This window comes from Setaria viridis, chromosome 3 (assembly GCF_005286985.2).
Source record: "Setaria viridis chromosome 3, Setaria_viridis_v4.0, whole genome shotgun sequence".
Classification (NCBI taxonomy): Eukaryota; Viridiplantae; Streptophyta; class Magnoliopsida; order Poales; family Poaceae; genus Setaria; species Setaria viridis.
The window spans coordinates 17,102,297-17,119,358 of record NC_048265.2 but is presented as its reverse complement, the minus strand read 5'-3'; the positions used below and the strand labels follow the sequence as shown (position 1 = coordinate 17,119,358).

At 46.7% G+C, this 17,062-nt stretch overlaps 1 protein-coding gene across 2 annotated transcripts; it reads left to right on the top strand.

Moving 5' to 3' along the window:
- Window positions 1–1,299: 1,299 nt before the first annotated feature.
- On the top strand, window positions 1,300–5,630 carry LOC117847173 (O-fucosyltransferase 19). 2 transcript variants are annotated; one of them, XM_034728335.2, is made up of 8 exons: window positions 1,300–1,962; window positions 3,358–3,439; window positions 3,518–3,588; window positions 3,672–3,760; window positions 3,849–3,981; window positions 4,092–4,321; window positions 4,427–4,903; window positions 5,070–5,630. In XM_034728335.2, exons 1-8 carry the CDS (start codon window positions 1,426–1,428, stop codon window positions 5,272–5,274), a joined length of 1,824 nt encoding a protein of 607 aa, XP_034584226.1. In that variant the 5' UTR covers window positions 1,300–1,425; the 3' UTR covers window positions 5,275–5,630. The 2 variants fall into 2 exon arrangements, with proteins under 2 accessions (XP_034584226.1, XP_034584227.1); XM_034728336.2 differs by having other exon boundaries at window positions 1,301–1,962; window positions 3,358–3,430.
- The last annotated feature ends 11,432 nt before the right edge of the window (window positions 5,631–17,062 follow it).

The window sequence follows — 17,062 nt, the reverse complement described above, 5'->3', positions numbered from 1 at the left end:
ACCCATTACACACATACCGGTTCGATTAAAAAAAAGACTCTCGTCCGGCCCCCATCTCGTCGCCAAACCTAGCGCCGCCGCCATCTCCCAAGGCTGCCACCAGCGCTTGTCCCCAGTGAAATGGACGGCTACGGCAACCCTCCTCCACCGAATCATACGATTCCATCCTCAGCTCATCCTCACGGCTCGATTTTGGTGGGGGCCATGCCGCCCAGAGGCTGCTCGCAGGTGCCGCCAGCCGGGGGAACGTGGGCGCAGCCAGGGGTGGCGGCGTCGCGCAGGAAGACCGTGCGCAAGAAGACGTCACTGGTGGCCTGGTCGCCGAAGGACGTGGGCCCTTGGGTGCGGCCAAGGGCTAGGAAGAAGGTGCTGGTGGCTTGAGCTCCGACGGACGTGGCAGCTTGGGCGCGGCTTGGGGCGGCTTCGAGGGTTAGGAAGACGGCGATGGTGGCCTAGGCGCGGCTAGGGGCTAGGAAGAAGGCGCTGGTTTCCTGGGCTCCGGCGGACGTGGTAGCTTGGGCGTGACTAGGGACGGCTTCGGGGGCCAAAAAGACGGCGATGGTGGCCTGGGCGCCGGCGGACGAGTTTCAATCGAGTTCACTCATCTATCCGCAATGTGATTGAGCGATCTTTTGGATTATTAAAAATGAAATGGCAAATTCTTTGGAAGATGCCACCATATCCCATATACATGTAAAAGATGATTGTTGTGGCTACCATGGTCGTTCACAATTTCATTTGTGAACATGAAGGTGAAGATGAAGACTTTACTCGGTTTGCTTGTGATCCTAATTTTGTTCCTACAATACCGGAAAGATATAACAAATATGCAGTTTCACAAGTAGTGTCGGATGGGTCAACTTCCGCACTCAACGCACCAACTATGGATGTCTTTCGTGATGAGCTAGCCACCGCACTCTCTCTTGCTTGGAACTAGTTTGTAATGGCAAGGTTAATTTTGTACCGTATTTGTTGCGACTTTTCATTCGGCATAACATTATTTGGTTAAACATTTTTTTTAAAAAATTACCGTAGCCATCCACCATTGTAAAAACAGAACTAGCCATCCACCATGGCAAAATAGAACTTTTCCCATCAAATTCTTATATTTTTGGAGCTGGAGCACTAGAAACAGCCAAATATGTACAGTAGCTCCATAATTTTCTGAAGTTGGTGGAGTGGAGCTGGAAAGTATGAAACTGGTTTTTGAGAGATGGAGTGTTGCTAAACAGCCTCAGTTGGCAGTTGCTATTTCCCGGGCTTCTCTCCCCTTCACCCACTAGCCTCCGCCTTCTCGCTCTCCAGTCTCGCGCGGGCGCGGGGGCGTCCTATTCTTAGGCGCCCGCGCCGAGCGAGGGGCGCGCGGTTAAGCGAGACCGCCCGCGCCACACGCGTCCCCCCTTTCCTTCCCTCCCTCGGGGCTCCATGGCCGCGGCCGCGACGTCGGCGTCCACGGCAACCACCTGCTCGTCCTCGTCCACCAGCCCCGGCCCGCACCGCAGGCGCCAGCTCAACGACATCGAGCGCGACGCCCCGCACGACGACTGCTGCACCTCCTCCTCGTCCAACTGCTCCTGCTGCTGCGGCGCCGGCGGGGGCTGCGCGCACGACGACGCCGAGTGCGGAGGCCTCCACGGGCACGCGCACGCGCACGGGCACGCCGCCAGCGCCACGCCCTGCCTCGGGAGGGCGCCGCTGTTGGCGCGGAGGAAGCGCGCCGCGGGCGGCGCGCCGGGCCGGGCGGCCTGGATGAGGGCCATCGTGCTCTGCCTCCTCGGCCTCGTCGCGGTCATCGGGTTCCTCGGCTCGCATCGGGGCGGCGGCGGCGGACGCGCGGCCACGGGCGGCGATGGCGGCGCCGACGACGGTGGCGGCGGGCTCGTGCACAAGGTGGAGGTGACCGACGCCGACGTGATGGGGTGGACGGAGGAGAACCTGACGGCACTCGCGCGCCGCCCGCCGGTACGTACTATGCTATACGCGCGCCTCCTCGCCCCGCCGTTGCAGCGATCATCAAGTCATGTTAACTAACGACGCGCGCGCCCATTACTTTTCTGGCAATAACCACTCGCGCACGTACTTGAAATTTGAAAAGTGGCCATTTATTGATGCATTGCATGCTCAGTTTGGGCACCGGAAAATCATCGAATTTTGGATCGAATCATTTGAGATTCGACGGTCAGTTGGAGTTTCATGATTCCCATTTTAGGATGCATCGTAATTCATAAGTAGTCGCCGTGCAGATCAGCTTCAGGATTCAGGAAGTGTATTGCGCCATCGAAGCCGATAAGGCGGAAAAAATGTGGTGCAATACAATTTTGTCTGGGAGAATTTCAACTCGTTGTAGCGTTCACGTCTCCACCGGAATGGGTGAAACACTGCAAAGTCTAAACAGAAAGGGCGATTGCTTTGATGGAGTAAAATGAAAAAGGGGGAAGTTTCTTCCATTATAAAAAAAGTTGGAGCTTTTGGTTCACTACTCCTCGCGGTATGGAGTATTCATATGGGAGAAATGATTGGTGATAAGGACAACGGTTCCGCCACTAGGTGTTGCTAGCGTCGGTCACTGGAACCTAGAGAACATAGCACATGACGTGAGTTTCAGAGTCCAGAAGGGGGCAGCTGTTTACCTCTGCTTTTATTTTTATTTTTTGAAAATGTTTTTTCTTGTTCTTTGCGGCATTTCATTGTCTTGGCATGCGAGATACATCGCTATTTTCCTTTCTCCCGTCATTATTTAGCTATTGAGGTCCAGTTGTCGCTCGAAAATGAAGTGTTTCAGAGTGCATTGGGTTGGTGCTGTCGATGTTGTTTTCCATAGTAATTGTCACACTGAGCGCTTCAAGTGAGAAGAAAAGGTTTTGTGAATAAGTATTAGATATTTTAGCCAATTTTGTGAATAGTATCAGATATTTTAGCCAATATATTACATTTGACTCCTTCATTTTCTACAAATTTGATTTTATATCTAACCTAATTGTCATTTCGTCATGTTAAATCAGTGTTATGGTGTCCTGCATCAGCATGCTAATTTTTCATATTTTACAATAACATTATATCGGAATCATAAAGTCCAATGAGGTTCTAAGGTGTGTTTTATAAGATTCATCATCTTGTAAAGTTGTGATTTAATTTGGTAGGGACTGCAAGCTTCAGTTTAAGGAAGTTTTTGTATGCTGGCAAAGAGTCTGACAGAAAGCAATCTTGTGTCCATACTCAGCCAAAAGTTTACACGGACGATTGATAAAAACAAGGCATTCATTCAGATGCCATGCTATGCTCAGCTTGACTTCACTTTTCTTTAAGAACTAGATCCGCTTGACTGTACTGAAGTTTCCTTCTTTCAAACACGGACAGGTACCTGAGATATGGATGAAACCAGAGAGTGAGGGCTACAGACAGTGCATTGAACGGCCAAAGAATCACCGCAGTAATTTCAGTTCGTCCCTCTTTCACTTCGTTTTCTTTGAACTTCAGATACAGCTACATTTTCTCAACCAGGACATGTTTACTGCAGGGACTAACAATGCAACTGTCGGTTACCTGATCGTTGATGCAAATGGCGGGCTAAACCAGATGAGAATGGGAGTATGTATACATTTTTGTAAAACCCGTCATGACAATGCCTTTCAGCTAACTCTTATTAATTCCTTCACAAACTATTCTTACAGATAAGTGATATGGTTGCAGTGGCGAAGATCATGAACGCGTCGCTGGTGATCCCTACTCTGGATCATCAGTCATTCTGGACTGACCCAAGGTCTGTAACTCTGTACCTAGCTGCTCGACTGCTCGTGATCATCTTTAGAGAATGCCAAGTAAATTGACCATTAATGTTTTTGACATAGTGATTTCAAAGACATATTCGACGTAGATCGCTTCAAGGAGACATTGAAGGAAGACATTGTGATTGTGGATTCCCTTCCACCAGATTTCAGAAGGGTGAAACACTACGTGAGAGCACCCACCTCCTGGTCCAGGGTACGAGTCAACACCTTGTTGATTCTACTAGATTTCATTGCAGCAGCTTAGAGAAATTTCAGGCGTGTGACTACCGAATAGGCTGATGGATCGTCAGCTCCATTTTTCAGGCTTCCTTCTACAGAGACTTTGCGAAAATCCTGAGGAAGTTCAAAGTGGTGAGGTTTACGCACACGGATTCACGGATTGTGAACAACGGCCTTGCTCCTTCTCTGCAAAAACTTCGGTGCCGCGCCAATTACAAGGCGCTCCAGTACAGGAAGGAGATTGAAGCCCTTGGCAACACCTTGGTTGATCGGCTGAGAAACGGATCCGAGCATTACATCGCGCTTCACTTGAGGTAACTGAAACTTCACAATGTTCAGTGATCAGTTGACAATATTTCTGTAAAAAGAATTCATTTCTAAATCACATCTGTAATCTGAAACCATTTTACCTTTGACAGGTACGAGAAGGACATGCTGGCGTTCACAGGGTGCAACCACAACCTGACGCTGCACGAGGCGGCGGAGCTGACGGACATGCGGCTCAAGGTGCGGCACTGGAAGGAGAAGGACATCAACAGCGAGGAGAAGCGGCTGCAAGGCGGGTGCCCCATGACCCCCCGCGAGGCCGCCGTCTTCCTCAAGGCCATGGGCTACCCTGCCACCACGAAGATCTACATCGTGGCCGGCGAGATCTACGGCGCGCACAGCTTGGACGCTCTCAAGGCCGAGTACCCCAACATCTACACGCACTACAGCCTCGCGACGGTGGAGGAGCTGGAGCCGCTGGAGCTCTACCAGAACAGGCTCGCCGCCGTGGACTACATCGTGGCCCTGCAGAGCGACGTGTTCGTGTACACGTACGACGGGAACATGGCCAGAGCCGTGCAGGGGCACAGGAGATTCGAAGGGTTCAGAAAAACCATAAACCCTGACAGGTCTGATTTCTTCTCTCTCTTTTTTCAGCACGGTTTGGAACGCAGAAATTTAACAAAATGTAGTAGTAGATTGTGCAATCCTCACAAGAATATTGTTAAATTTTACACGTTTGAAACATGGCCTTCTTGATTCTATGACCTAATTTAACATTTTTTTTCTCTGAAGGCTGAAGTTTGTGGAGCTCATTGACAAGCTTGATGAAGGCTCCATGACCTGGGGAGAGTTTCAGACTGCAGTGAGGAAGCACCATGAGAACAGACTCGGAGGTCCGTATGACAGATTACGTGGTGAAAGTCCAAGGCAGGAGGAATACTTCTATTCGAACCCAATCCCCGGGTGCCTCTGCAAAAAGGTTCAGAGGAGCAGATGATATAGATTTTTCTCCAGTGGAAAAGATTCAGTCTTCAAATATACTGGCAGATTCAGCAGCTGCAAGTCTGCAACACCCGCGGATGATGGTTGGTGAGTGAAGCTTCCTCCGCATGGCAGGGATCACCCGATACAGGGAGAGCTAGCAAACCGACAGAGACCAGCAGTTTTGATTATTTTTCCTAGGCTGACAACAGATGCAGCTGAAGCCTCAAGAAGGCAGGGGGCCAAGAAGAGGAGTGCATTGCCAAAGAAATGTTCAGTCCGAGGGAAGATGAGAGGAGCAGGATGTACCTGAAAACTTAATGTATAATCAGTTAACAGGATAAATCTGAATGAAATGCAAATCATGCGTAATGGAGCTTGTAGCTAACAATCTGCCATGCTCTTCGTATTTCTGATTGACTTATTCATATTTTGAAGGGCACCTTAGCTCCGAATGGGTTCATAGGAACAATGTATAATTCTCTGTTTGCATGCCGTGCAGCGAGTAGGTATAGTAAACAATGAACACCAGATACAACTCTACTAATGTCATAGCGATTTAGCTGCGCGTATCTCCCTAGAATTTCATTTCTGCTGATTCGTTCAATAAACACATTAGAAGCTATGATAAACCTTCTCACATGATCCTAACCACGGCTAGCATAAGAAATTTCACAAGCATCTGGACGAATCTTCGCAGGTTGAAGGACATCTTGATCTGTCGTCCTTCTCTCGCCGATCTGATATGATAGCTTCCTCCTCCCGGGTGTCCCGTCTGATGAATCAATTTTGTTTTACGGAGGATCAGCAACTGGCTCCCCGACTTTCCATTTTTATTTCGGCCGTTCCAACGTGGGCCCATTGGACGCTTGTATTTGAAATTGGGCCTGCAGGCTCGGCCTGCGGGAAGGAGGGCTGCAGCCATTTCACTTGACGTGGAAAACCCCCCTAAAGAAAAAACCTTGACGTGGAAAACTTGCACGTCCTTCACGCCGTCCGATCGCTCGCTCGCTGTGAGAGCACCGGTTGTTTTCTTTCTTTCAACTCGCCGCATCCCTCTCACTCCGCGGTTCCGCCCATCACCTTTCTTCCTCGAGAAATGTATATTTTTGACACCCCAAACATGTGATTTCGTATATTTGACACTCCAAAGATCGGTTTCGTAAATTTGACACCCACAACATTGACATATTGATTTACTTGACATTATACCTCTTTAATGATTTTATTTCCTCCTTTTCCATTTATTGGATACTTTATGTACGTACCTCTCTATATCAAATCAACTGCTTCGCACGGACGCGCCACCGCGTGCCCAGTGTGGCGGAACACCTCGGATTAACTCAACTAAAGCACGGTTAAGTCGCTTAACACGCGATCCTCATGCCTTAATCAAGTTAACTCGACGAGCCGTCGGATCTCATCCGATTTAACCACTTAACAGGACCGAGTTAGTATAGCTCACACGAAGGTGAGTGGTTCCAGAGAATACAACAGATCCACCATTGGATTAACAATTCATTACACACTGTTTGAAATCAGAGTTTTACAAGGTTCGAAAGAAAAACAACAGAAGGCAAAAACATCGCGGAAGCTAGCGTCGGGGTCGGATGTCCCTAGTGAGGCCAACAGGACATCAGTGATCCCATTCCCCGCCATCCGAGGAAGGATCCTACTCGACCGTCCACCCAGGGGAAGCTGGGGCGGCCAAGTGCCAACAGCGAGCTCGGAAGTTTCAACTTCACCTGAAAAGAGATGCCACAAACCAGGCTGAGCTTCTAAGCTCAACAAGACTTAACCGACCGGTGGGAAGAACTACTCCACCACTTCTAGACATGCACGGCTCTTTGGCTGAGGGGTTTTGTTTGCCAAAAGCAACTATGTTAGGTCCTTATTTTCATTGTTTAAGCTGAGATTCTAAGTTCATTAACCGGTCTATATTGGCAACTTATACTAAGCAAACATTGATCCAACATTATGTATATAAGCTCATCATCAAGACCATGTCATCATCAGACTCCTTCTTAATTCAGTGTAGCATAGCGATCAAGCAGTCTCAAACTGTGAGAGGCAGACGAATCGATTCGAGTTCTTTAACCATACATGGCGAACCTAACATCACGACATCCGCGCACCACCGAGGGTCGCTTCCCGTGTCGGCCTTCCCCATCAATTCCCTAACCCGTGTCGGGCCCACTTCCCTTGGTGCAAGGTCCCACAGACCCGACCTCTGCCGTTCTGTGACCACACTTGCCACCACGTGCGGCCGCAGGGCAACTTCGTTCCAGAGACAGTGGATCGAACCGCTCACGTCTAGGTTCAATCAGGTACTAGGCTTCCCCATCCCATAATGGGTATTGGATTAGTACTTTCAAACACTTGATCACGAACACCACCACTGTCGGGCCTTAACAGATTCAATAAACAGACGGGGCGATCAGTCGACCACCAAAGGAGTTCCCCAAAACCCTGCCCCATCCATCGTCCTTATAGTTGTAAACAGAAAGAGAACAACCAACTCCTATAACTCGCGAGTGACAGGAAATCACTCGACTTTTACCGAGTCCTATTTAAGCATTGCAACTACTCGACCCAACAGATTAGTGTTCAGATCAAAGGAACTAAGTCATACATCTATGGTTGCAAACAACTCCTATACGTAAATACACATTCATAAGAAGGAAGGCATATGCAAGTTTAGAAAGTTGGGTTCATGCTCCGGGGCTTGCCTTCAAGCGGGGTAGAGGTGAACTGATCCTCAGCGGGTTCGGCTTCGGCTTCTGTGATCGGCGGCTCTGCTACTGCTCCGTCTTCAGGCGCCGGATGTAGCTCGTAGGTGCCGTCGGCGAGATGTAACTCTACACGAATGCAAATGCAGAAGTTAGCACGTAGACGGTTATTTCAACAACACTTGCAAGTTTAAGCTCAGACACTTGTAGCAAAGCTACAGGAAAGGTGGGGGAAGTTCAACTTTAGTTGGTGGAGAACAGGATAAAAGGGTCGGATGGGGATAAATTTATGATCTAACCCTTAAACTTAAGGAATAACGGTGTCGGGGTCCTCAGACTTAACACAGAGAAGTCCCCGATATTTTACACAGATACCCTTGGGTCAAAGAAAAGATACAGCCGGACCCTCGGGCGAGGTGGATAAGGGTCGGTGAAACAAATAGGGTCGGGCGAGACGGAAAAAGGGGTTGGGCGAACCGGAAGGGGTCGGCAGCTTACCTTCAGGTCTACTGGTGAAGTTTTGGGGTCGGGAAGGAACAGACTTGGGTGGAAAGATTAAAGCGCTAAGGCTTGGGTGGCGGCGAGGTTTGACGGTGCTCCGGCGGCGACGGAGCTTCTTGTGGGCAACAAGAAGGCTCTGGCACAGCGCGGAGGAGCAGGCGGCTGGTGGGTTGGGGAGAAACGGGTTTGAGCGGAGAGGGAAACTTCTCAAGAGCTCAGCGGCAGTGCTCAAGTGCGCTCAGAGTAGGGGCGACGAAACAGCGATAGCGAAGGAAATTCCGGTGGGACTCTGGTACTCCTTTTTATAGCTGCGCGGAAGAGAGAGAGTTTGAGCAGCACGAAGACCGGGAAGAAAAGGATGGAGTGTGCTGCCCTGGCGGCGATTGAGCGGCGATGGGCGGCAAAACAGAGCTTCGGAGATAGGGTCTTTGGCCATTGGGCACTGGAGACAAGGCCGGCGCAGGCGCGGCTTTGTCGGGATTTAGATTTGGCGAAGGTGAGTGTGGTCTGGTCGCGTCGCGCGGCGGATTGTGGGCGGCGACTTGACGGGCGTGTGACAGGAAGGCAGGCGCTGCAAGCGAGGTCGCAGCAGGCGAAGTGACAGGGCGAGCGGCAGCTTGAGCGAGCGCAAAACAGCGGCTTGCCGGGGCACATTACTGGCGAGGCGAAAAAAGGAGCTGTCTCTGCCGGAGTCGTGGTTGGCGAGGGCGGTATCGTCGTGGAGCGAGCTCGTGGGCGGCGCGACTGTGGGGAGGCGGGAAAATCGGAAGGCATCGGGGCTTGCAGCCGGGGATCCGGGCGAGATGATGGGTGTGGATCGCGAGGCGGTCTAACACAGCAGCGGTAAAAACTCTGCCACAACGGCGACGGGGCACCTTGGCGCGGCCGGCGAGGGCGCGAGCGAGATGAGGCGAGGTAGAAAGGGTTGCAGGGGGCTTCCACTACAATTGGGGAGGAGGGCGCGCTGATCCATCCTGTCGTGGCCGGCGACTGGGCGAGGCGGTGGGCGTCGAAGAAGTTGAGCCACGCGGCGGGGGAGCTCTGAAGCGGGCGCATGCTGCTCAGGCGCGTTGGTCTCGAGAGAACCGGGGAAAAAGATTGTGGTCCACCATTCAGTCTCGGGTTCTCCACAGCTCCAAGATTGGAAGGAACACTGCCTTTGGGACCTAGAAAGAACCGGCGGTTTTGGTCGGTTTTTCAAGGGTCGGGGCTGAGAACCGGACCTTGAGCGCTCATGCTCGGGGAAGGCTGAGTCAGCTGGATTAGGGACTTGTCTTAAGATTAACTCGGTTGATTTACCAAGGTCGTTATACCCAGAACGTGTCGCGGTATTGGTGCTTGCCGCACGCCGCCGATCGTCGCTAGATCGTCACCACCGTGGCGCCCCTGCCGATGTCCAGGTCCACACGCTACCCTCCTCTGCCCTCTCCATCTTCTCTCCCTATCGATTATCAGGAGAATGGTTATGGCTCCTCATCTCTCTCCAAACTACAGGGGGTGGGGTTATTAATTATGCTTTGTGGATTTTGATCATTATTTCAGGGATCAAACTGAGACGATCTAGGACGGCGGAATGGAACATGATCCAACGGATTCATCTAGACGGTATTGCTGATCATCTTTTCAATATCCTACATCTTTCCTTGGTTATGTGATTTGTCAGAAGAAGTAATTAAAAGGCTGCATGCACTGGTAGTCCTAAGAATACTATCATTGTTTTACCTAGCTCCTATTGCAGGAGTGATGTTGACAAAAAATAGAAACGAGAAACCTGTACTCATATAGTTTACTAAGATATGATAGTTGCTCAGATATGTGCTATGTCAATGTCATACTTAGAAAAGCTGCAAATATATTTTCGTACAATAATGATTCTTGCAAATATATTTTTTATTCAAGACTTGTATTAGTTATGATTGGAACAGTCAATTATTAAACACTTATGAATCAATGAATTATGTGTTCATGATTTCTTAATTGTTTTGAGCAGGCATGATTCAGAGGTTGCCATGGGGAGCAATACCGATGCTCCTTTGTTGTTGGATGAGGCTTCTTCACCTATCCCACAAGTCGATTGGGATAGCTTAAAGGTAGTAGAGACACATGATGAGGAAGGAAGAATTGAACCAATAAGTGAGGATCAACTATATGTGATCTTAGGCTTGAGGAATGAGGATGAGAGGAGAAAGGTGGCTGAACCAAATGGCCATACAATGCGTGAGTAGGGAGATGATAGTAACGAAGGTGCTACCATTCATATTAGTGATGCCATACTAGATGAGGTAGTGATTACATATGATAAGGACCACCTAAAAATGGCTCTTGGCACTATGTACCCATCAATGGATGAATTTAGGTTGGTTGTGAGGTAATTTGCCATTAATGAGGAGTTTGAGCTAGGCATAGAGAAGTCATCAAAGGAAAGGTTTAGAGGGTTCTGCAAGTCTAGTGAAGAATGCGCTTGGAGGATTGTTGGCAGATGAAAAAATAATAAAGGTGAAATATTATTAAGTAACCAAGCGTAATTTGTGTTATTAAGTTCGTGACATGTGTAACATTCTACACAAATTTTTTGTATGTGTACTACACTCACTATTTTATCTTGATTTGTCTACAGGTGACACTTTTAGTTGATCAACATGATTGCATTTCAAGCAGTAGGGTGAAGACCATAACACCATCTCAGAAGTGGGTAGCTAGCAAAGCTATGAGTATCATTCAAAATTTACACAATATTGGAGCTATAGAATTGCAGAAAAAACTGCATGACGAATACTCTACCACAATTCCATATGACACAGTCCGGAGTGGAAAAGAAAAAGCTCTCGCAGAAGTTTATGGTAAATGGGAAGAGAGTTTTGAGATGCTATACAGATGGAAGGTTGAGGTACTAAAGAGGTCACTTGGAAGTGTTGTAGAGATTGAAGTACTTGAAATAGATGGCAAAGTGACTTTCATCATTTTTTCTGTGCACTTAAACCATGCATTGATGGTTTTTTAGAAGGATATAGGCAATATCTAGGTATAGATTCTACTGCACTAAATGGCAGGTGGAATGGCCATTTGGCCTCAGCTACAGCAGTTGATGGTCACAATTGGATTATATCCACTTGCTTATGGGTTCATTGCTTCTGAGACAGTAGATAATTGGACTTGGTTTATGAATCAGCTTAAGAATGCAATTGGAGAATCTCCACTTCCTGCAGTGTGCACAGATACTTGCAAAGGTGTAGAGAATGCAGTGAAGAAGGTGTTTCCCAATGTTGAACAAAGGGAATGCTTTTTCCATCTTATGAAGAATTTTGTGAAAAGGTTCCATGGGTTTGGAAGGATGTATCCTGTTGCAAGAGCTTATAGGGAAGAAGTGTTCATAAAACATATGGAATCAATTTTTAAAGAATCAAATGCTATATGGCTCTGGTTAAAAGAGTACCATAATCTCAAGTGGATGAGGTGTGCCTTCAATCCAGAAATCAAGTGTGACTATGTCAGTAACAATGTAGCAAAGGTTTTCAATAATTGGATCCGAGACATTAAGGACTTACCTGTTGCTGAACTAGCCGACAAGGTGAGAGATGATCATGGGTTTGTGGAGGAAGAGGAGAAGGATTGGAGAAAGACTCCTGGCTGGAAGGATATTACCAAGCATTATGGTTCAACTAAGGGCAAATACTAGAGGTTTGGGGCACTTGAAAGTTGTGGAATCTACTAATTGGAGTGCAGAAGTTTGGGGCAATAGCAACAATTGTGAAAGGCATATTGTGAAGCTTAATCAGAAGACATGTACTTATCTTGAGTGGCAGCACACTAGTAAGCCATGTGAGCATGTTTTGATTTTTGTAACATCACAAAAGAGAGTAGAACTTGGACAGTTTGTGCATGAGTACTACTTAGTGGATAGATTCAAGGTAGCTTATGGGAGAGAGATTGAGCCAATGATAGGCAAATCACAGTGGCCACAAGTACAACTCCCATTTGTTGTTGGTGCACCACTTGCTAAGAGAAATGTTGGAAAACAAAGAAAATTGAGGATCAAAGGATGTCTCGAGGGTAGCCACAAGAAGAAAAGTGCCAATAATGCCAACACTGCTCCCATCAATGCTAAGTTGAAGAAAATGATAAGAAGACCAATGACTTGCCTTAAGTGTGGTTTAAAGGGTCACAGGCAAGCTAGTTAGAAATGTCCACTTAATGGAACTAAGAAAAGGCAAGTGCTATTTTTTTCATAAAAGCTTAAAATATCTCCTCGGCCATAAATTATTGTTTTATTTAATTGTAGAAAGAGGAACCCTAGAAAGAACAATATAAGAGCTAGGCCAGATGAACCTAGCACACCACAAAGGCCAACTAGAGAACAAATACTACAGGACAGTTCAAGCATTGTAACTAGAAGGTAATTAGCAATGACACATATATATATATATATATATGTGTGTGTGTTCATGAATATACAAATGACAATGAAAAATATTTATCTAACTATGAAGCACTTATATATGCAGTCGTCTTGCTTTCTTGCTAGGTGAGGGTAGCTCTTCACATGCCACCACCACTACTCCACAAAGAATGCTTACTGCAGCTCCACCAAAAAAGATGACTTCCAAGAGAAAGTTACAAATCAGATGAATTCCCAAGAGAAATTTTTCTTAGTTTATCTGAGTTTTGTAAACACACTTTAGTGAGATTGTAGTTATTTTGTGAGATGTGAACTATAAGTTTTAGTGTGATTTTAGTTATTTTGAGATATGTGAACTCTAAATTTCAGTGGCCTCTTAGTTATTTTGTGGGATGTGAACTCTATATTTCAGTGAGCTCAATTTATAGATTGTGATATGCCTCTCAATTTGTATGATATACCTTGTTCATGTATTGGTCTTGTCTACCTCGGCAACCATATCATTTTTTACGATGAATTTCAAAACAAATTCTAATCGATCACACATGTGCAATTGTATTTAATTGACAAGATCACTTTGCCATCTGCATTGCATTCTGAAAGTTATAACCGCGATACATTTCATTGCACCAATTTGAAGTTTATATTTGACATACACTTCATTCATCTAATCCGGAAAAGTACAAATTAGAAAATATATTGCATTGCATGACTTTGCTGCTCTCCAACTGCAACAAGTATTTGCTTGCTCCCCATCTTCAGCACCTGCACCCAGCTCCACATGTTCAGAAATTGCACAAGCACCTGCACAACTCATTTTTTTTACTCCTTGCTTGATCAACAACTAATTTTTTTACTCCCTGCTCGATCGATCTTCAGTCATTCTAGCCATGAGCGTCATCTTCAATCATGGAAGCCACGACCACCATCTTCAGTCATGGCAAGCACTTGCTGTGGCGGCTACCAACGGGAAATTGGAGTAGGCAGGGAGGACGGGCACGACAGTCGACGAGGCGGCCAGCGAGGGAGGCAAGGCAGCCAGCGAGCGAGCCATGGCGGGTGGGTGTTTGTAGGCGAGGGAGAGACAAGGCGGCCGGTGAGGGAGCCACTCGGGCGGCCGGCGGCCGGTGACGGAGCTTGGTGGGCAACGGCAGGCAAGGTAGGCACGCCCAATCTCCACGGTCTAACAACAGCCAATCTGTACGAACATATGCATTTTTTGTGCTTAGGGGTAGTTTAGCCAATCTCCATGGAAAAGGGAGAAATAAAACCATTAAAGAGGCAAGATATCAAGTAAATCAATGTATCAATGTTGTGGGTGTCAAATTTACGAGGCCACGTGCTTGGGGTGTCAAAAATACAAATTTCTCTTATTCCTCCACACCCATCGCCTCCAACTTCCCAAAACCCAAAAACCTACTCCCACTTTCTAGACTCTACAGGGAGCAGCTCGTCGGTGTCGCGCGTCCCTCGCTAGGTGAGCCCCCACCCCGATGACTTTCCCAGGCTCTCATTCATTGCCTCAACACTATCTAATTCTATGCCTCTTTCACGCTCCGCCCTGTGTCAATTTTGGGGGTTCATTTAGTAGGTGGTATACTAGTAAAGTTGTTCTCAAAATTTTTGGATGCTTTGGTGAATTTTCTGTTCGAGTTAAGGCTGGGTATAGTGGATTTCTAGGTGTTGATCCCATATTCTCGCGTCCTGCTCTTTATCACTCTCTCTATTCCAAATTTTTAAGTCACTTTGGCTTTGTATTATATCAAGCTTTTTAAAATTTGATTAAGTCTATAAAAAATACAAACATCATCAAATTAGTTTGATGAATCCAACCATAAAATCTGTATTTATTTTGATATTGAAGAATTAATGCTAAAACAACCAATTACTTAGAACGGGCGGAGTATTGTTTTGTGATTTATTTTTTGAGAATTTAGCAGAGGTTGATGAGGTTTGGCCATGTCAGGGGTTCTGTGTCTCCATACTTATTGTGGTAGTGAGGAGATTGAATTGAAACGATGCACGCAGAGCCTATTAAATTTAATTTCTTTTTTTCTCCGTGTTTGTTTTGGGTGGGGTTGCGTGGGATTTACAGTGGCGATTTAGTCCTCATTTAGGGTCTATGCATGCTGAGGTATTGAAGGGATCAAATGCCCCAACTGAGCCTAGTGAATTTGTTAGTTAATATTCCCCTCATTTGATGTGGTCAATTTACACTTATTGGTTTTTTTATTTCTTTAGATTTGGGCATGCCTGGCCTCCCATTGTTTGAAACCAAGGGACTACTTAAGTAATAAGTAAAGGAGTCTTGATTAAAACATATCATGAAAAATTTTGCTGTAGTTTTTCCTGTAGATGTAATGTTGCTTGATCAGTTGTGAACTCAAAGTATTTGATGTCCCATTGATTTGAGTATCTAGTTAAGCCATCCTTATTGAGATTAACTTTTTTAGTGATATTGCTTTGATGCCATTGTGCTCTTGCCTTAATTAATTGAAAGAAACAGTTACAAATCCATTCACACTTTGAACTCATTATCTTGTACATGTGTGCAACACTAAGAATAGGGAGTACTCTGATACTCTTGACTCTTATATCACCCATGGCACCATCGATTATCATATCATTTTTTTTGGGTTTGGCTGGTTTCTTAGAATATTTTACCCTGGTCGTTTCTTAGAGTTTTTGTGAGTTCTTTTTGGATTAATTAAATATTTTGGGATATGATTCCATGGCCTTGGTGTTTTGTTCCTGATCTAACTAGTTCTCATACTATTCACTCATTTCACCTAGCATTGCTATGCACTCATTTCGCCTGACATAAAACTATCTGTATGTAGCTTTGGTTATTCTAACAAACATTTGTAGAAACTAAACAGTTACATTGTACTTTAGTTCCAAAGTCAGCATATCATAGTTCTTTTGTCCCCTTTGCAGTAACCAATCTCCTCTCCACATTCTCCCCCCATTTTGTAGTTGCTCCCTCACTAGGCACATAGCTGAGCTCTGGTACAATCCGATCGAAGGCTGTTGGAACTTATACGTGGTGTGATTCCGTGGGACATTCTCTTAACAAGAAAGTGCAGCATAGTGCAATAACCCCCAGCAAATTGTTGGCCTGCCAGTTAAAAGAAAGACTGCATCCTGATTTCCATAAGCTTGAGCTAGTGGGCAAACTTCAAATTAAAGCATCAATCCGGCCATATCGGAACACTTGAATTCTTTCGGTACACTTCTCCATCTCCCATTTGCTTACACAATTTCTTGAATTGTGGAGTCCCATGCTATCATTCACACCCAACATTTCTTGTTTGTCCTTCCCCTCCCTAGGTTACGTCTGAAACTGTTCAGGTCAGATTGGCAAAAGAAAGATAACACAAGGATGTGCTCCCAGATGCGAAGATTTTTCCATCTACTTGCCAATGACCTGAAGGGTGGCTACACTCTCCGCAACATTGATGTGGGACCTCTTTTTGCATATGGTCATGCGGGCACAGGGAGTCGATTTTCTCGACTTCCACGCCCCCTTGCTTGCTTCGAGTGTCCTATCAAGGCTGGCCGCATGGAATTTTTCCTTCTGGGAAGCAAGATTGTTGGTATCAACCAGGACCGGCTCACTATCCTGTGCGACACAGTGACTTCGGTCGTGCGCATGGGACCAAACCTGCTGCACAGCAAGTCCGTAGATCCTGCTTGGGCTGCTGTGGGAGGCAGGCTCTTTGTCACTAATAGTCCAACATGTTCCCAAATAGCTATGGGACTCCATGCTTTGAGGCTCTGCGCTTTGACGACCGCATCCATGATTGGTCGTGGGACCTACTCCCCTCACCGCCATTGTTGGACATGCCATTTGAGGGTGACGACTCTGACATCCAGAGTTATGGAGCTGGGGATGACAAGAACATATGGGTATCAACAGTGGGCAAGGGCACCTATACGTTTGATGTTGCAACAGGCGCATGATGCAGGGCTGGTGGCTGGGCACTACCTTTTGACGGCCGGGTGCAGTACATCCCCGACTACGATCCGTGCCTTGGATTCTGCAACAAAACCAAGGACTTGTGTTCGGCCGAACTAACTGCTTGGGCTAACGATGAGGCCCTGGAACCCCCGGTGCACCAGAAGATTTGGGATGATGATGTCGTCGATGACTTGTGTAGCACTCGATGGTACTTGGC

Bases quoted from the DNA above. Each gene is read 5' to 3' on its own strand.
- LOC117847173 (XM_034728335.2), top strand. From the start codon at position 1,426: ATGGCCGCGGCCGCGACGTCGGCGTCCACGGCAACCACCTGCTCGTCC. The intron at 3,982-4,091 runs GTACGAGTCAAC...TCCATTTTTCAG, and splicing joins CACCCACCTCCTGGTCCAGG to GCTTCCTTCTACAGAGACTT. The intron at 4,904-5,069 runs GTCTGATTTCTT...TTTTCTCTGAAG, and splicing joins AAAACCATAAACCCTGACAG to GCTGAAGTTTGTGGAGCTCA.